The 20,905-nt window shown below is 47.0% G+C and overlaps 1 protein-coding gene across 1 annotated transcript in view; it reads right to left on the bottom strand.

The window, feature by feature from the left end:
• Positions 1–20,905, bottom strand: part of CCDC9B (coiled-coil domain containing 9B) — a 55,911-nt gene that overhangs the window by 12,666 nt on the left and 22,340 nt on the right. Inside the window, exons 6-12 of the mRNA XM_037402523.1 lie at positions 14,391–14,465; positions 11,382–11,566; positions 9,955–10,016; positions 9,387–9,440; positions 8,831–8,936; positions 1,910–1,967; positions 738–1,555 (exon numbers count right to left, since the gene is read on the bottom strand). Coding sequence (XP_037258420.1) covers positions 770–1,555; positions 1,910–1,967; positions 8,831–8,936; positions 9,387–9,440; positions 9,955–10,016; positions 11,382–11,566; positions 14,391–14,465 — 1,326 coding nt within the window. The 3' untranslated portion in view covers positions 738–769. The remainder of the gene's footprint in view (positions 1–737; positions 1,556–1,909; positions 1,968–8,830; positions 8,937–9,386; positions 9,441–9,954; positions 10,017–11,381; positions 11,567–14,390; positions 14,466–20,905) is intronic.

The following is a 20,905-nucleotide window of genomic DNA, read 5'->3' on the forward strand; positions in this document are numbered from 1 at the left end:
TACATTACTTTTCTGCCTGTCATACTTTGGTGTTTCTCTTGGCTTTTCTTGTTCTGCATTTACCCCGCTGGAAGAAACTTCTTTGCTTGCATAAAACCTGGAGCATTGCTATATAACCAGATCTGTTCTTCCTCCTTTAGGTTTGGTTCATAAACCTTTTTTACGGGAACCACCTCACCCTTTGTATTTATAACTGCCTTGCACATTAGTGTTACCACATGTGTAAGCCAAAGTGTAGCATTCACAGATCTTGTACTGTGAAGAGAACCCCACATGCAGCCCACCTTCTTCAAACTACTGTCCACGATGTGGGTTTCTATAGCTTTGCAAGTGTTTTGGGAAAGGGACCATGCTGACCTCAAGTTACTGTAGTTGTGATCACCCCAGAGAGAAATAAATTCATCCGGCTATCCTTTCTGAGAGTTATCCCTTCCCAGGAACAGTTTCAGTTTGTGCCCTGACTAATGCTTGTCATCAGCCAGACTCAGCAGCCCAGTCTTCTGTCCAAATTTTCCTGTCTAACTTCCCATTGCTTCCCTGACCAGTCCAGGACAGCTCTTTGGGATACACAGATTTAGACTACCTGAGGGATCCATGTAATTATTAATGAACATTTCTGGATAGTTATCTGGTGTGATGCATTATGGTCACAGAAGACGCAGTCGTGGACCTGTACTATGGCTGACTGTGTTAATGGGATAACAAACACACCACAAGGAGTGGGGTCAGGAACTCACCTTCTGTCTCAGGCAAACCAGTGCAATCTTTGCTAGTTGAGAGTGTCCCCACTGTCCTTGTCCTTGCAATCCTCGGCCTGGTCCCCTTCCCTGGGCTGTGATTTTGCTGTGTCCTGCTTGGACAAAACAGTCTTGTCAGAGTTGGCTTTCCTTGGGGGCAAAGGCTCTCCTCTGTGTTCAGTGCCTTCAGCATCTTCACCTCCTTTCAGTGCAAGTGTCTGCCCCTGAAGGGCAGTATTATGGGTTGCTTCCTCCCCTCTTGTTTTCACCAGCTGTCCTTGACTTGCATCCAGTCTGTCTCCTCCTACTGTGTCCAGCTTTCCTCCATGACTGTTTGAAGAGCCCTCAGTGGACTCCTGCTCTGAAGCTGTGTTTTTCTCTAAGCCAGCTCCATCTAAATTCGCTCCCATGGGCAATGACAAGGTCTCCTCACTGCCACGCCTGGTGGCCTGCACAGTGCTTGGAGGGCTGCTCTGTGAAGCAGTGCTGTCAGTGCTCTCCTTCTCCTGGCAGATGTCAGAAGTGCCAGGTTTCCCATTGGCATCTTCCACAACGCCTTCCTTACTTGGCTTGGGCCCTGGCTCCGAGTCACCTGTGCTGGCTGCAGGTGCCTCCATGCTGAAGCTCTTCATGCCTCTCCGCTCCTCCTTCTGGCCATTGTGGGCAGACTGGACCTTTCCACCTCGTAGCCTTTGTGATGAGGAGGCCCCATGATCTTGGAGGCTTGGCTGTTTCACCTTCTCCTCCAGTTCAGCTGTGCAGTTCGCTTCCACCCCATCCTCACCTCTGTTCTTCCGCTTGTCCATACCAAGGCTCCTCTGAGAAAAGAAGGAGATACTCAGTTCAGCTTATTGGAATATCAATATATGGTATTCCCTGTCTATAATGGTACTCAAAACTTGAGGAAAAATTTGCCAAGGCCATTAAACAATGAAAAAAGCTGTAAGTGGAGAAGATAAGTGTTCAGGGACCAGAATAAGTGGAGTGGTTGTGCTGACAAAGGGTCAATGCAAGAAGTGAAGCTGCTCTCACATCATGCCACCTGGAGAGTGTAATGAGGGTACATTTACCCCAACATAGAGGTGTCCCAGCTCTGCAGTGGCTGAGAGCCTTCAACTTTCCTGATAATGCATGTTTTGAGAAAACAGCCAGCCTTGAACTCATGAACTCACCTGGCTGTCAAGGTCATCCTTCAGAAAAGATATGTCCTCGCCTTCTTTTGCATCCCATCTGTCAAGAAAAAAAAATATCAGAATTTAGGCTTTCAGGTTCTTATATAGCAAACCCACTCTCCCTGCCTGACACCTGGATAGGAATTTCTGCCAGGCCATACATTCCTTGTCTGAGCTCGCTGACCAGGCAATGAGAGATAAAGGTGGCAGACATGACTAGTCCAGTTCCTTTCAGCATCTGTAAAGCACACAGCCCATCCACCAGAGACACTCATCTGAGATAGCTAAATCTTAATGAACTGGTTGTTATAATTCTAAATGTAGTGAAAACATAAAATCCAATTGCCAGAACAGACAATTGTCCCTAGACTAATAAGATACACAGTTTGTTTATGCTGATGTCTGCCATAGTCTTGTCCTGCTTGTCTGAGAGTGCCCAAGTGTCCCAAATCTCCACAACAGCAGACATGGAGGCAAACACTGAAGGATAAATTTGCTTTGAAGTAGCCTGGGAGATTGGAGATGTGGAGATGTGCAAGCAGACTGCAAGAATAGCCATAAGGATTAGACTGAAGGTCCCCCTAGCCCAGGCTCTCTTCCCCTCTCAGCACCACTAGCAGATGCTTAGGGTAGAGTTTGGAAAGAGCGCAAGCATGTTGGTACCTCCCCTGTACCCTACCCAGCTTCCAGAAACGTGCAGCTCTGGGATTTCCTGAGCCTAAGATGGTATCTCTGGGTTGAGTCATGCTTAGCAGACAGTCTCTTCCAAGGATTTGTGTAAGTGCATTTTGACCCCATAGTAAATTCCCAGCAGCTACAACATCCTATGCCAAAGAGAGCCACAGCTTAGTTAAAGGCTGCAGGACAAACTGCTTTCTTTTGCTTGTTTGAATTTGATAAGGTGAATATAAATCCGAATCTGGCCATGCAGTGCTACTGGGCAGGGAATGGGTCTTAGTAACCCTTACCTTATATGTCTCCCTGGCAAGTTACATCACACACACACAACCAGTTTTTATATATATACACACATATTTCTCCCTGCCCTATAAACACATCATCTGCAAAGGTGTGTGAGATTAAATTCTTCTCTAGATAGACTCAGCTGGACTTACTGGTCTCTTCGTTCAACAGATTTGGACCAAGATACAAAAATGAAAACACATATTTAGATGACTGCAGAGTCAGGCATTTCCAGAGGCAAATGTGTTACAGTGATCCCATGTGCCCTTGTGAAACTTGTGTGGGAATTACCATCACGGGCTCCACTATACAATCACACTAAGCTGCTCCACGCTGTCTTTTTATCTAGCAAAGTCCTTAGGGCAGAAGTGAGTTGCATTTGCAAGCACCTCAAGGTGCTCTACAGAGCTTAGAGCTGGATGCAGTGTCCTTAATAAGCCAGAGGGCAAAGCAGCTTGGAGCAGTCCTACAGGGCTTAGAGCCAGACCCAGCACCCAAACCACAGCCAGTGAGTCCTTGCCCTGAACACAAAGTAGGTCCCTGCTGCGGGGCCAGCTCAAGCTGCAAAAGGTCCCCCTTTATTGGAAGCAGCCCCCACCACGGGGATTGTGTTTTCAGTGGTGCCCTGCAAAAGCTCTGAAAGTCAGGCTGTAGGGGTAGAGCTCCTCACACATGGTCAACCGTGTTAAATTTCAGCGTGGGCTGCCCTCATGATCAGTTCCCTTCTGCACTCAGCATTGATGCAGGTGGGGCTGATGTCTGCTTTCCCCAGACAGGTACCCTAAACAGAGGAATGACTTGCTGATTGCAGGTTTCTGCCTCTCCCTACTCTATCTACTCTACTGCTGCATGGCTCCTGCAGAGCCATCCCAGAACAGGCCACTTCCACAAGTCTAAAGATAGGCAAAACTAGCTAGACAGCAATTTTGAAATATTCAGCATCTCTGCCTCACATCTTCCTCTTCCCCATCGTTACCGCTAAAACACCAGAGTGTGTTATTAATCACTAACATGCAATGAAAATACTCAGTGCATTCCCTAGCATGGCTGCTGCTATCCATGATAGGTGCTTGGGATATGGGAACTTGGCTCCAAACTCTTTACAGGGTGAGGTGCTGCTGGAAATCACCACCAGATGCTCTAAATGGGTCTCACCACTGCTATTGGGTTGCTTGGACTTAAATGGGAGAGGATTCTCTGAAAGGTAAGGAATATTCAGCACCCCAAAGGCTCTCTGAGCTGAGGTTTGAAAGGAGAGAAAAAGCTTCAGGAATGTTCTTCCCAAAAAGAAGCAGTAGAGCAAAGGATGCTCTTTGAGCTTCAGAGACAAGATTACATGGCCAGAGAGTCACAGGATCCCTTCTAGATCAACAGAGGACTCAGAAGATGCAATGAAGAGATCAGAAAAAATAAAGTCCATGAGGTGGGATGGGGGGGCAGAAAGAGAGCTATTCTATAGTGATTCTGGCAGGATGGAGCAGCTGGATGGTGCTGAGGGAGGTGTCCATGCTGCAGCAGAACAATGTTTGGATTCCTCATTTCCCCCAATTTTCCTGGGTCTACAGGTAAAGGTGAGGATTTGGTGGCATGGCTCCATGTTTCAGCTACTCATATCAGTAGAGATTAACATACTTCTTTGTAGTTTCAAATGAACCATGATTTCCCATCCTAGTAGTTGATAAATGTGAAGTACAGCAAACAAGAATGAAAAAACGTATATTGAGACACCTTCTAGCCCCGTTTCTAATGCATGATGTTCAGGAAGGAGTACCATGTATTTTTCCACTGTGAGATAAAATGAGAAATAATAAAAAGAACAAGAACAAAGAATGTCTCTGCAGAGACAACAGTATGTAAGATTTTGTAATTTCATCATCAAGAGAATTTAGGCATCTAAACAAGATTCTAGCACCAGCCATTTTGGGGCCTTAAAGCCTTTAAATGGATACGAAATATCCTGATTGAACCTGGCAGCCCTGGAGGCACAAACATGTACTGGAAAACATACCATCTCAGTTTGTTGTGAGGAAAGGAATCAGGCTATGGAAGCCCATGACAAGCCAGGCATCCTCTCTCCAACACATCCCCCCTGCAATACATCCTCTGGGCCTCCTGACACAAGGTGCTAAACCTCGCTGTGTCATCTGGCTAGCTGACCTGCCCCCCTCCCCAGATACAGAACACATCCCAGAAACTATTTTCACTTTGAACTGGCTGACATTGCTGGTGTGCTTTGACTCCAATATGCTTCAAGCAGGCATGTCCAAGGCACAAGGGATCTTAAGTCTGCTGGACCCACCGCATAAATGTCCTGCCAATGGGGGGAGGTAAGAAAAGCAAGGGAATAAAACTATATTATTTCAGCAGGTAGGAGTGTGGATACCCTGATATAGCCCTACTCAAGCTGTCCCAACCGCTGGCAGAGAGGAGTCTGCTATCCAAGCTCTGGAGCAGAAGAGGCAAACAGAGACCACTGCAGGAAGAGACTCTGAGAGCCGCTAATGAGGTACAGCTCAATGAGATGTCATCAAACAGCACTCCAAGCTGGTCAGTCAGAGGCTCTGAGACAGTGTGCAAAACATTAAATCCCAGCCCAATATTATTTCTTTGAACTTCTGCCATAAGACATCTAGCCAAGGCATTCCTTCTGGGCATGGCTCTGAGAGCTCAGCACAGAAGGAAAAAGAAATGGCTTCAGACCTTGTTATGATTTCTGGAAACCACCCAGTATCTGCCTGTCACAGGCACACTTTGGGGCCTAAGTCAGCCTTTGCCAAGGAGGAGGAGAGATGGAGATAGGGGAGTGGGTGGGTTCTCATCCCTTCCCCTGGGTCTAACCAGGGCAGAGATGGAGCCCAAGGCAGGACCTGAGCACAGGCGTCTGACCCATCAGCCGTGACATGGAGGCAGCAGATCATAGCATGATCCATCCGCCTGTTCTGCCTATAAAAGGGAAGCAACAAACTCATTTTCCATTCCACGAAGCCACTCAAAATCAACACTGCTCTTTCGTTTACAGCCTACCGACAGCACACATTTAACCAGCCATAAGCATCTAAATTGTACAGCTAAAATGTCCACAGAGCAGAACAGAATGACTGTATTAGAATTCAGATCAAACACTGGAAAAGAGGAGGTTTATCATGCCATCAGGTCCTTCTAACATCATTATTTTCTGAAGTCTTTCCTTCTATTTTCCTGCTTGGGAGGAAGGACAGGGGTGGGCCACATCTGGATAAGCTAACTCACTGCTCCCACACCTTATACACCTGATCATCCCTGAAGGGCCCTGAGACACATCCCGGGTCTCATGGTGAGTCAAAGCGGGCATAACCAACAGTTGAAGGCATGACCAGAATAAACCAGATGCACCACCACATGAACCTCCCAGGGAAACCTCCTCTGCACCTTCCCACCTCCCCAGGCCCTGGAGTGCAAGGAAATAAAAGACTCCAGCAGGAAGGAGAGAGAAAGGAAGAAAATTATGTTTGCAGTGGGTATAACTCACTCCCAGCAAACACTAACAGAAACCATGAGCTGCTGCTTCTGTGCAATTTCTTCCAGCCCTTAGGAGCACTGAACATCTCTCCCACAAGAAGACACAACCTGCTCTGTGGCAATAAGGTGTCCCGTGGACCCTTCTCAAAGCAGAGGGAATGGCACTAGATGCGTGTTTTAAAGGAACGGATGGATCAAAGTCCAAAGGGAAGGTGTCTCAGGAAACAGTGTTCTCTGATTAGCTTGGAGGCGACTTAGACAACTGATAACAAATCATTTAAGTTCAGAGGGAAGTAGAGACAGCAATGCTGCATCAGTAGCCTTCCCCCTGAATCCAGTTTAGCCCCAAACTGGTGTGTGATTCTAGGAAAGCTGTATTCTGTAAGAAGTGCTATCTTTCAGAAAGGCTGATGATCTCAAGTCACGTCATTTGTGGCTGTTTAAAATCTTACAGCCAGTGTGGTGGTAGTAGTGTCTGCCCGACAGCTACCTGTGCTTTAATTTCTTATATAGTATCAGGTGGGTGTATTTTTTTCCTCCAGTTTCTCTCCTCCAGTGCATCTGTTGAAGTAACTCCTGTGCACAAATTTTCTTTTGATGTCTCTCTCTGTCTACTTTCCTGTCCCCGGTTTTTAATTCTTCCCTCAAAGCCTTGTAGCCTGTCCCTTTTTAAATTTTATTATCTCCCTTTGTTCAGCTCCCTGTCCCTGTTTTGTAATTCCTCCCTCTCTGCCCTGTAGCCCGTCACTTTTTAGATGTTATTTCTGCCTCTCTCTCTGGCCAGCTCCCTGACCTCCTTTTTCTTATCACAAATAGCCAAATTTCAGTGGCAAACCTCAGAAGCTGAACCACGCTTAATCCTGAGGGTAGTTGTTGAGGTCTGGGAGGTTGGTTTGGCCCTGATGGGTTGGCATCTTCAGGTGGGGCAGAACTGTGTACAATCACTGCATCTTTCATAGTTTTGACAGCAACATTCAGCCTGCAGTCTGAAGCCTTCTAAGGTATTTACAGAAAGTAACAACATAAAGCAAATCTATTGGCATGCCCATCCTGCACATCCCCTGGGAACTGCTGTAATTCCCTGATGCAGCAGTCAGTGGCTAAGGGAGAGCAAGCATGAGCATAGCTCATGAGCTTTTCTTTCCCAAATACATTTTATTGGGGATGGAGCTGAAGAATGGAAAGGGGTGAAATGTAACTTACAAACAAAGCCAACTTGATTATTTGCATGCTGTTGATCCTATTCTTCATCAATTTCTCAGAACTAAATTTAATTTTAAAAAGTATGATTAACTAACAGACCTTAGGAAGACAGAAGATAACCCATTTTTATGCTGTAAATAGATTCCCAGTCCACAGCATAACTAGCTGAGAGTTATGGCTGCTCAAGGTGAATTTCCTCAAAGCACAGCCAGTGGGAACAGAAGTGACATTGTAAGATCTTCAGAGTTAATACAGTGCCAGGCTTCATATTAGACCTACCACTGTCCTGACACAGCAGAATCCTGCCCACACAGACCCTGCCTAACACTCTTCATTTCAGCCAAGTAATGGCTGACCTCCAACTAACTAATTTCTTCTGGGAAATGCTGTGATACCCCTATGAAGCCCATACCTGTTTATGCATCTGTTTAACTGCATGGTCATAACTGACCTGGATGGTTGAGGAATGTTAATATTAAATGCTGCTGGAATGGTTTTGCATCTGGATAAATGAAGACGCCTGGGGTATGTAATCAACTCTTCACCCTTTTGTTGCCCACTAAAGGGCATGGCAGTGCTGTGAAGGCGTTCATTCCTACTAAACCGTCGGTGTGGCTCCAGGAAACTGGAGACTGCACTGAAACTTAATTATGGTGAGCAGTAGGGAAGTGGGGCCCCTGGGAGGATGTGGGCAAACCTGTAAAATGAACTTAGCCTTGCTGATATTCCAAAATTACTTCTGCGCAAATTATTATATTGCTGTGTGCTGCCAACAGCTGGCAGGAGCAGGCCACTTCTCTCCTCACCAGGTTAGGGATCTTTAAGAAGAGTTGTTTAAGAAGAAAAGACATTTGTACCACAGTATTAATTCTAATAACTATTGGTTCAGTTGGGAATTATCTTTGGAGGCTGCCCTTCTGTATCAGTGGTGCCTGGAAGTCAGATTACGATGTGTTCAAAAGCTTGCTGAGGCATGTGCCAGTGCTACCCAAATCTGGTCACAGAGTAATCCTGACCCCCTGCGCTGTTCTGCAGGGAGTTGATGCAGCGGGTCAGTAAAGCGATGATGCACCCCACAAGTACCACAAACCCCACTAAGTAAAGTCCTGCCAGACATGGTCCCAGCCAAATGGGACTCATCTAAACAACTGCTGTTGTGAAACAACATCTTTTTGTGTCTGTCCCTCTTCACAATTAGGCAAGGAATGAGACCTGAACACGCATATCACACCCAGTACCTGCTGCCAGTCTCCTTACCTTCTGGCTCTGCCGGTCAGTCTGTCCTTTCCTTTGGCTCGGCTGCTCACAGCAGGTACTGCTTTCAGAGCAGGATCGCTCACATTCACTCCATGCTGTCCTCCACCTAGAAGACAGGTTGGAAATGCCATCCAAGAGCAGGCAGAATCAGCTGACGGACCACTGAAGGGGCCAACATTCCCATATCACTGAAAAGTACCTCTGGAGGGAGAAGTCTCTGAAGCTGTATACATACCATACACATATTTTCTAAAGTAATAGATATAAATTGAGAATTTAGGGGTGTTTTTTTCTGCATTTCTTATTTCAAATTCCAATTATAACTTTAAATCTTGTTTCTTGAATACAGTATCCCTTGAGCTAGTCTTGGAAGACTTGTTCTCCCCTGCCACACAGCATAAACTGTACCACATAGCAACAAGAGCAACCATGCGGTATGTTCCCAAAAGGCACTCCAAATCTGTGAGCGTGCCTGGAGAGAACTCTTTCCACAAGGGCGTATCAGATGTGCAGACATTTAGTGGGTTGATGCAACTGAGTCATGTGGTTTACTCACCTCTCCCATTGGGAGGAAAGGACCTGTGCTGGAATTTCCTTGCGTTTCTTCCCCCTGAAAGCACAAAGCAAAGCATGAACAGAAGTGAGTGAGGTTCCATAATGGACACACAGCAGAAAGCCTGGTGTTCAAATAAGGTGTCACAAGGGAAAGCTTTAGTTCTGCCAGTCCATCTCCTGAGAAACAGGAGTGATGATGGACTTATGCTAGTAAAGAAGCCAGCATGTGCCACAGGGATCAGAGATGATGTGCTCTGGAATAGGATTGCCTCTCAAACCAGTGTTTGGGAAAGGAGGCAGTGCTGAGCCTCCGTATTGTGTTGTACAAGGTTACAGAAGCCACTGCTCTCCCTGGGAAGGTAAAAAGCACTAGCACCCAGACGCTCAAATCCCATCCCCTGAGCACTCTGCAAAGCAGAGAGGGCTGAGACCCCAACACTGCGCTCAGAGGCGTTTGCCCAGGAAAGCCGAGTTTCACAACTGACAGCCACGACAGCTGCTGTGGCACTGGGAGTCGCACGATCAGCATTCACTAGCGTCAGGACAGAGTCTAGGTGTCCCTTGCCAACCTTTCTTATTGCTGGGATTATCCAAGGCTGGCTCCCCATCCTTAACAAAGTCCTCTTCAAACCTGCAGGTTAAAAACAGGCATTGTCAGACCTGACCGTTCTCCTCCGGTGTGCAAAAGCGTGGGCAGGAGACCTTGAGACGACGCAGGCTCCAGCCTTTGGCCCTTCTGCACCTGCCCACTGGCAAATATGTGCAGGTTTATCAGCAGGAGCTGAAACTGCATGCACTAACCAGGAGAAATGAGGCTGTGAGGCAATTCTACCCCAAAGGAAAACTTCTAAAACCTTTACATCACTACCCATATGTATATATTTAATTTTAAGAACATCCATGAAGCCTACAGATGCCTGTAGTGTAGCTGTACCATGCTCAAATGCAGCTTCCCAAGCTTCCAAACACAATGTGAAGTAGCTTCAGGACTTGTCATGTCAGATCAGACTCGTTTGGTTGGTTTCTAATCCTGCTGTTTTGTATTATGGCTTTTCTCTTAAAAATTGATATACTGGAGAACAGTAGGGCTCAGACCTGTCTTGCCAGCACCACTCAGCACCCACTTAAGTCAATTCACCTCTAATTATTGAGGTCTCAGTGACTGAAAATCTACGTATTCGGTCCCATTCCTCCACCAAGATTGTCCCACCTATCTGCTCCGTACAAACTCTTTTATCAGCAAACCTATGTAACATTCCCTAACTCCACACCCTATCAAACTCCTATCCTGGTGCAGGGGCCATGTCACCCTCCAAAGCTTTCTAGCTTGTGTGACCCAGCTGAACAAGCACAGTTAGAGGGAGCATTTAAAGCAGGGAAGTGTCAGACCCCATTAGAGCTCTCCTATATTGCTGTTGCCAGAATTTCCCTCATATCATACAGGTGGCCCTTTGAAGTGATCCCCTCACACCGCAGTGCCTGAATGGGCTCAGATGAGGTGTGGTGGATTTACGCATGTTGGCCTCTCCTGTGATTGAAAAGGAGAAACAAGCAGGGCAGTGAGAAAATCTGTGGACTAGCAATATGAATTTGTCCATCCTTGTTTCTAGAAGAGCACCTGCACCCTCCTGTCATTGAATTTGTCAATATGGAGATCAAAAGGATCCTCCAGATGTAGACCAAGTGGTGGTTCAGGCTCCCCTCCCTTCCCCAGTGCAAGTCCTGGTGGGACCAAAGGCAGGCAATCAGCACGCAATATCTCCCACCAGGGTAGGAGACCTCATGTCAGAAAGAAATAGGGGAATCACTGTGGTATCTGGTCCCACTGAGAGACATATATGATCAGGAGAAGAAAGAGACAGCAATGTGGATTTGTTCAGAGAGAGGCACATGACAGCATGGGATCTGATCAGCAAAAAATATCTGCACAAGAACTCATCACTGACTTTAGATGGCCTGCTGCAGACAAACCACCCTAAGACAGCGGAGGACCTACATGTGCTCTGACTTCTCCACATCCCAAGCCCGTCGCCACTCGCCCTTCGCGTTCTTGTGACGCGCCAGTCGTTCCAGGTCAATCTGATCTCGCTCCCTCTTCCAGCGTATGTACTCCGACCGTTCCCGTCCAGTCATAGGAAAACTCAGGTCTCCGGGACATTTCTGCACTGACTTCCCACCATCCTAAGTGGAAGCAGAAGAGCTTCTTATTAATAAAAATGTCTGAAACAGCTGCATTCAGTGTACTTTGTACTGTCACCACCAGAAATGTTCAGTAATATTTGAAAACAACTTGGACACAGGTCAGCATCTCTCTCTCTCTAGTGATGTGCACACAAAAGGGCTCTGTTTTACTCATAGCCTAAATATACTGGTCCCAGGGCTGGTTGACTTTACAGAGAGGAAAACAGAGGCAGGAAGAAGTTACATAGCTTGCTCGGAGTCACATTGTAAATCCATAGCCAACCACAGAGTTGATTCACCCCATTTGTACTTGCAGTTGCTTCAGCTGCAGGCATAAATTAGACAGCAGCTTTCACCTGCTGTGTTTGTGCTTACCTGAAGGTTTTAAAACCAAATATTCTAAATTTTTCCTGGAAGAGGCACTTTGCAAAGGTTTACTATGGCATATAGCTAGTTTCTGGAGTGCTTGCAACACAGTTTGAGAGGCTGAAGTCCCCTCCACCTGAAGACTTTGGGACACTTAAAGTTATGCCTACAAAACCCTTCACACTGACAGGGTTGAGAAGGAAGACAGCCTCCTGTGATCACCAAGCATCCGTAGGAGCCCACAGCTAAGGGCTGGGGGAAATCCTGTGCCCAGGGCACACAGTACTGCAAGTGCCAAGAGCAGCACTCTCAGAGCAAAGCGGCTCTACACCTTCGTGGCTTTCAGCCTCTTTGTTTTGTTGTCAACCACTTGCATATACATGGTTAACAGAAGGTCAGTCTGTTATTTAACTTGAAACTTGAGACAAAATATGTAAATATCTATAATGAAAAACAAGAAAGAATTTGAAAAATAGAGAATGTTACAAATTGTTAAGAACACGTGGCCTTGGGAGAAGGGATAAACACCATAAATATGTCAAGCTGGGGCATAACAAGACAAGCTCAAGGAGAACCAAATGGTTAATGAGATCAAATAGAAAATTACTTGAACTATGTGTGAACTATCCTAATTAGCTTACTAAAAGATCCACCCTCAAGCAAAGAAAGCCCTCTCCCCACAGAACCTGCAGAGGCAAAATCACAAATAATGCTGTACCTTTAAATGGAGACGAAGCTCCTGAGAACCAATGAGAGTTAAGTGACTAAACATAATTGTGAACAACTGTTCAAAGTGTATAAAATGTTTTTCCATGTGTTAAGAGGTGTGCTAGCTTTGCGGATTTACCACCCAGCACCCAGCTCTGTGCAGACATGCAATAAATGATATCTTGGCTCCATGTGTGAGATTGGCTTTTTGCACACTGGGTAATGAAGTCACTTTGTGAGACACCAGTTTATCACTCCTCCTTGTCATAGACTAGTTAAGGGCTGCCACTGTTCTAAAATGTAAAGCTTAATGAAAAGATAGTTCAGAGCTGATGGCATATGGCTCTGTGTGTGCACACACATGTAACCCAGTCATCAGGTTTATGGATGTGGTGGGAGCAGAAGCCAACTGGCCATGGCTGTTGTCGAACAAACAACTTAGTGCAGAGCTGAGTCCTGGGGTGCCAATTACCAGTAGATAATTCATCACTTCATACACATGCCCTTCCACACCATCCACCCTCACCACCTCCCCAAGCAGGAATTAACTCCTCAGCATTGCACTGCTGATAAAAGTAGAGCAGCAGGGAAGGAATGACTGAAAGCCCTGTTACCAAGGCGACCCACCTGCGTGGGCCAGAGATGGGGTGACAGTAATTGCTCCTCCATTCATTAGCTGGCAAGAGCTGGGGGACCTGAGACTGCATCCCCAAGAAGGCAGAGATGAGGTCTGCAGGAAGGGAAGGCACACCAGGGCAAAAAAAAGGCAAGCACTGGTCCCTGGGTTGGGGCACAGGCCACAAGATGCTCCCCACAGCTTCCAGCCCCATGGCATGGTAAGGCAGGGTGCATCCTGCCACGACAGACCCCAATGCACTCACAGAGGAGAAGCATGCAAGGGCTGAGCAACACACAGCCAGAGGGAGTAGGGTTCAACCTCCAGAGCTGGAGGATAAGGGAAGTGCCTGCACCATTACCTTGGCACTTAGCAAAGGGGAGGCCAAAAGCAAGTGAAAGACCAAGGCTGATGCCCATGCTCTCTTGTGGGTAGATGCAGAGGTGGAGGCCACAGAGCAGAGGGACCTGGTCCCTGACCAGGGGCTCACCTCAGTTGCAGCATAGCTGAGGTTAGCTGGATCACAAAGCTCCCCTTTTCTGCTCTGAGGGGCTCAGCTGCAATTAATGTTCAAGAGCCCATCTGTGTCCTGCTAATGAATCACACTGAGGTGGGGCTATTCAATTTGTGCTCCATTAATTAAGAGCATCTGCAGGCTCAGAGGAGCCAGCATGTCCTCCAGGGTTTGCATTAAAACAGTCAGTGGGAAGGCCTGTGCTTTAATTTATCTCCATCTTACTCAGCTTCTGCTGAAGTGAAGAGCTGTAGCTAATATGGCCTGAGTCTTTCAACCCACAAGGAAATGATTTTGGGAGAGAAACTAGCCAGGACTGTGCTGCCACATGGGTGAGCATGCCACCCTTTGTACCATCCCTGCTGCTGTGCTAGGGACTTAGGCAGCCATGACAAGGTGTGAAGGGCAGGTCCCCTGTTACCTTTTTCCAGTGCTGCTTTGCTTCAGGTGTGTTAGCTGCTCAGCAAAGCTTTGGATGATGAGAGGGATGAACAGTGGGGACCACATCAGAGCACATTGCTGCTTCCTTTAGGACTGAGGCAACTGGTGAGGCAGCACAACCTACTGGGTTCCTCTTCCAAGACAAGAGTCCCCCCAAAGGGACACAGAGCCCCACTCACCTTCCGGCCTTGCTCAGTCTCTGGGCCTCTGTCACTGTCTGATCTCCTCTTCTCTGCTGTTCTCCTCTCCTCTGCCTGCAAGAGGACAGACACAGGAATTATTTCAAGGATTAAGTCAGTGCCTCCATCCTGTGCCCACCAGGACATGTAAGCACTGCCCAGAAAAGGTCAGCAAAAGAGAAAAGATCAGTTTCCCGGACCCTGAATCAAACTGATATTGAAAAAGAATTAAGGAACGTATGAGAAAAGCAAGAAAAAGGGATGCATTCCCACAGGTCCCTCTTCCTCCCAAGCCAGAGGTAAAGAGGTGTCCTGTATGGTCCCATTTCTTTCCAAAGCAGGCCAAGTTACACGTACCTTTTCAGATTTGGGCCAAAGACCCAGTTTATGATTCATCTGTATGAGAGCTGGGAGCCCACCTAAGATGCAGCTAAAAGCCAGCACAGTAAACCTGGGTGTGATTTTTGTCCCTGTCAAACACGGTGCCCTTCCACTGGGGTCCATCACTGCTTCCACTGGGTTTAGCTGTGCTGCCACCAGATTGGCAAGCTCTACTCTAGTGTCAAAATCCCCCTGCCTGGCAGGAGGTGAAAATTAGCCCCTCCATCTTAATGAACTACAGACACCAGACATGAGGAATACCACGGGCCAGGCAGTTCTCTGCCCTTCGGTGGGACTGATAATACACACACAGCCATGTCAGAGGCCAGAGTAGGATCACAGTGGGTCTTAGCAAAATAGTCTGCAGAGCATAAATACTTTTTAAGAAAGGCTTTCTGCCCTGGTTAGATAGCATTGTTGGGGTGCCACTGGGAGGGCTGCTTGCCATTGCATGTGTCAGGCAGATGAGGGTAGGGTACCTACCTGCCCCCCATGCTGTTGAGCCTCTCAGGGCAGGTGCTTGCTCGGGGCTCTGCTCTGGGGTGGCCACACACCTCTGTGAGTGGCTCCCACTCCCACCCAGACGCTGCCATAGCATGTGACTTGCAGCACAGTGGCTGCCAAGCAGCACATTTATCACGGCTGCTTCACCCCAATTTGTAACCGTACATGGCAGCTCTGGGGCTGCCCTGCACAAACATTGCTGCAAGCAAAGAGGCCTTGGCATGCTGCAGCCCAGCAGGCCCCCTCACGCCCAGCACCCAGGAGCCAAGGCATCCAAAAATTCCCCTCCCTGCTGAACCACTAAGGGGCAGGGAGTGTGTGGGGCTGAGATTAGCGCACTGCCATTTCGCACCACCAAGCAAAATTGAAACACAAAGAGTAAAGTCACAGCACAAACTGCCAGGTCAGCTGTTCTAGAAAACATCAGTGCAGTGAGGTCCAACCCAGGCTGGAAACAGAACTTTTATTCCAGCCATTTGCCAGCCCCAGGTTTTGCCCAGCATTATGTGGCTGGATGTGGGAAACTTGGGCTACTAGTCTCAATACCTGCTGGCTCTGCGCAGCCTCCTAAGGCAACTCATTGCTGCTGCAGCCTGTTCCCACGTACCCGATGGGATGGTGCAGGGAACAAGCTGAAGGCAGACGGTTTGGGTATTGTCCGCATGTGCTAAATCTGAGGCAGGTGGCAAGTGTGGCCGTGAGCCAGTGCTCATGGACATTGCACTCAATGCACGACAGCTTCACAGGTCTGACTGGTGTGAAGCTAGTGTACCTCCAGTACAGGTGGAAGCTTGTGTAAACAAATCCTTGGAAATAATGATGAAGATTTAGCTATCTTGTCCTAGGATTTTTCAGCAAAGATTTAGGAAAAATTGCAGAGGGGTCTGTGCTCAGAAAAGCCACCCCTCACCATATCCTGGCCCGTTGTGAAACAAGGCCAGGATATGGTGAAGGACGATACTGGGTATTTATTTCAAAAGGTTGCTAAGAAAACTTAAGTAATGAAATATGCTCCCCTCCAGGCTTCAAGTCAACTGCTCATGCAACCCCATTTGAAGAACCTCGCAGCGAGGGATCTAATGAGTCTCTGCAGCCCCAAACTGAGACATTGCATTAAAACAGCAGAAACCTGGAAACTTTGCTTATTTGAGGAAGGTGGCTGGGGAGCAATGCAGTGCAGGTGGATGTTTAGCCTTTAAAGCAGCTGTAAAAGAAAGTCACCATTTTAGAAAGACTACAAAGGAGAAAGCTGCTGCAGAAGAGCTGGAGCCCCTCCCTCCCTGGGGAAAAGCTTATGCAGGAGGAGAGACAGGAGAAGAGCATCCTCAGACTGCCTCTGAAAAGCCAGACAGCTCATAATTGATGGGGAAACTGAGGCAGGGAGCTGCATGGGTGTGCTTATTGTTTCATCTGAGTCTGCATATTTCTCATGCAAAGAATGATTTGGTTTGGACCCTTTACAATGCCTGATTGTGTCCCTGAAGACAGGAACCGGAAAGCCAGAGCATCCGCACAGCCGGAGCACAGAGCCAGGGTGTGAGTAAGCTCCGGGGGGAGCAGCGTGCCTCTGCCTGTCTGCAGCCCAGCACAGCTTGACTTCAGCCCTGTCTCTGCCAAGGAGCAGCGAAGAGCAAGCTTGCACCCAGGAAACATGCCACGACGGCCCAGCTGTGGGACCATGCTGCACCTCACGAGAAGACGCAGCTTCTGCATGGCTGGCCAGCGCCGAAGACCTGCGTCCCAGAGGCTGTCCCGTTTTGGGCACTAGCTCTTCGGTGCACATCACAAACTGCTCTGTCACAGGGACACTGTACAACTCGCCAGCCTTTTACACCCATCATGCAAAGCCAGGCTGCCTTTCTCCTTAGTCTGCTTTGATTTTTGCTTCTCAGAGGGCGTTGTGGAAAACAGGACCAAAAAAATCTAGCTCTTTTCTACCAGGAAAGCAGGTCTGAACTGTGCAGTTAAGAGAATATGGTTAGCTTTGCTTTTGCACTGGCTCAGGAGCAGATTTTCACATTTGCTCCATGGTGCCCCAGAGCTGCTGTTAGCCTGTTATGACACACCCAGGCCATGGGGAAGCAAAACATGTTTTTCTCCTCCTTCCTCCTCTCCGCCCCCAAAATTATGAAATATGACAATGACATTATCATCTCATAGTTTAACTATTCCTGCACATCAGGGGAAGAGATGCAAGGAAGGAACAAAACCCTTAAGTAGACAGAGAAGATTACGTTTGTTTATCCTGAGATTTATGCAAGGATTTCTTAATTTCTCAGCCACAGAATGATGTGGGGTGGGGCAGAGCCTTCTCCTAACCAGGACATGGCCCTGGGATCCCAAACGCTTTCTGACGCTGGGTTTGTTTGACCTCCTGACATAGATATACCCAGGTAATGTGCAATGGTGACGATGCTGATGCCATTATCCAACCATGTTAAGCATTGTTTAGTACTAATAATTCTCCAAACCAAAAGCTTTGACAGGCTTCAACATCTGTGGGCTACCTCACTGTCTTCTTATTTTAAAAATAAGTACCAACAGATGTGTGTTACATTAACCTTTTGGTAGCCACTTCTCCAGGCATGTGTCCACACCAGAGCTCGCATTTCTTTTGCAGGAGATTTTTGTAAGAGCTTAGAGCTGGTTTTCCAGTGCTTGGATCCCCCACTGGGCAGGATTTTTGAAACTGGTACATAAGAGGATTTTTTTTTCTAACTCTTTGGAAAAATCTGCCTACTAATTGTGCTGCCTGAAGGGAGCTAAAGACTTTTAAGCCACCCTTTCTGCATATCTTCCCCTCCCATCTGCAATGTAAAAGCCTTTCTCCTGCCACAGATTTAATTCCTCTCCTACACAATCAGGGGAGTCAGACTCATCCCTGTAAGTCCCTGAAAGCAGCTTTTGTGTCTCTTGATTACAAACAGCCCCTTCTGATACATATCCTGGGAAACTCTGTGTAAAAAAGGACCATTTAAAAGCCCTGAAGCCCTATCAACTGTCCATTTAAAAGATGATTTGTAACCTGCTAATTAACCATTATGCTCCACTGGTCCTGGACTGCTGGCTCACAGTTCTAATATATTAATGATCCTGAAACACTGCCAGAGCGTGGAGTAGCTTTTTAGGAAGACTGGTGCTAAACATCAGGCATTATCCCTCACCCTGCTTGCAGGGAGAGCCCTGATGCAGATTTAGGGGCAGCCAGGCAGAGATGGGAAGAAAGGTCACAGCTGTGGTACCTCCAAGCCAGCAGCAGCACTGGAGGTCGTGAAGTTGCACCAGAGAGCTATGTGCTCAGGCTAATTCGTTCTGCAAGGAGACAGGATAATTTGGTCCCCCCAGCCCTCTGTGCTAACACAGACTGAAAGAGTCTTTCACTGGGTAGAAAAAAACAGGCTTCAAGATGGCAGGGTAATATAAGGCACTGGGGCTGTTTCAGAAAATGAAATCATGAGAACAGCTTTTTTTTTTCTTGCATTTCCTCTTTGGCAGCTTCTACCACAGCTGTGTGCTGCCAGCTGTGATGCGGTCTGGGACCGACAATGTGGTGCTAGCTAGAAGCACCAAGGGTAGCAAGAATGGCAATCTTTATTTTTTTTTTATTGAATTTCATGATGAATAAAAATAGAGAAAAATGTGGGATAACAATGATACCCATCAAATGTTTTAATAGGATAAATCTGGTAAGTGCAGAGAGGAGGAGGCAAATTTGACAGTGGCCAGGCTACGGGATGTAACTGAAGTGAGAGTGATGGATGTGATCCTCTCTCCTAGGCACCACAGGCCTTTGTGGGAAGGAGGACACAAAGAAGCCAGAATGAGCAGGGAACCAGCTGGGGCACGAGGCAAAAATCCCCAAAGGATGGACTATGCTGGGATAATAAGGGGGGCTGAAAGCTAATCCTTGAACTGGGGGTCTCATCTCGGGTCCTAACACACATCTACCCAGCTAACAACACTGACACCCCATCAGGCTCTCCCAGTAGGTGATCAATTTGGGGATGAAAATGAAGTTTCTCTTTTGGGTTAACAATTATTAAAGGACAGAAGACAAAAAGTGGTAAGAAAATGCTGGTTTCCATGGCAGAAGATTAGCCCGGGTGTGCCACTGGAACATGTGCTGCTCAACATGCTCATAAATGGTCTGGAAAAGGAACTGAATAGAGAGATGACAGTTTGCTGATGATACTAAATCATCCAGGGCAAAGAATGTAATTTGCCAGGAAAGAGCTGCAAAAGATCTCTTGACATTGAATGCTTGCATCATAAAATTACAGATGAAATTCAATATCAACAATACAAAATAACTGACATGGAGAAAAATGCCTCTTCTTATATATGTGCACACAGTAATGAAGCCTGAACTATGATTAACACTCAGGAATTAAATATTGGTGTTATTGTGACTAGTTCTCTGAAAATGTTAGCCCAATTATTTAAAAAAAAAAAAAAAAAAGCAAAGAAAATGCAGAGTTGCTAGAAGAAGAATAGAGAACAAGCCAGAAACATTGTAATGTCACTGAGTACATCCACAAGAGACCACAGGTTGAATACAATGTGCAGTTCTGGTCTTTTTGTATTTAAAGAATATAGTAAAAATACCAAAGGCACAAATGAGGACAGTGAGAGTGACCAAAAAGATAGAACTACTTCCTCACCAGACATGCCTAAATAGGGACAGTCTCTTCAGCCTGCAGAAGAGATGGCTGAAGTGAGACGTGAAACAGGTCAATAAAACCATTTGTGCTTTGGGAAAGTGAACACGGGATGATCTATACACTGCTTCTCATGATGCAGAAACAGCAAATGGAGTTATCAGGTAACAAGCTTGAAGAAAAAGGAGGGATGCATGTTTTCAATACAGCATGTCACTTCACGTGGCGGCTCCTGGCTGGAGATGTTGTGGGTGATAAGGTTTAGATGGACTCAAAAAAAAAAATAAAATTAGAATTCAGGCAACAAAAGGTCTGTCAAGGAGAAAGATGCTGTTCTTAGCAGAGGAGGCTGCTAACTTGGGGGCTGGTGAGTATATGACGAGAGGGACGATTGCAGGCTTCCCTAATCTTCTGCTCTTTCCCTGATGCTGTGCTGCTGGCTGCTGCTGCAAACACTTGGTGTGAGTGCAAACACTGCTGCACTAACACTCCTGTTCATGCACAGCCCACACCGGGCTTGTCCCAGCTCTGCTGCAGTGCTGGGGCAGGGCTGCAAAGCACACCAGGGCAAGTTTCCCTGTTTATCAGCTGGTTCCCTATTTACCAGCTTTCCTGAAGTGATGCAGTGCCGAGCCACTCAGCATTGCTCACATGCTTGTCATCACCACATCTAGAATGGCAGAGGCGTGCTGTAACCCTGTTTACATAGGGGAAATCGAAGCCCAGGGCTGCCGGGGTTTGTGGGTGCTGTGATCCCACTAGTGCTGGTGGGATTCAGCTTCCATTTCCAAACCGAATTGCTGTATTCAATATCCCTGTGACACACACTGAGTTTTGCAGGCTAAAATTATTTAATAGAGGTTTTATACATTTTGGTATTACTAATTCCAACCTGCTCTCTGCACTGCAGCCTTCAAGTACCTTTTGGAGAAACACATTGCTCTGAGGCACAGCATGTGAGATAGACTTGCC

Source organism: Falco rusticolus, chromosome 10, assembly GCF_015220075.1.
Source record: "Falco rusticolus isolate bFalRus1 chromosome 10, bFalRus1.pri, whole genome shotgun sequence".
NCBI classification, from domain to species: Eukaryota; Metazoa; Chordata; class Aves; order Falconiformes; family Falconidae; genus Falco; species Falco rusticolus.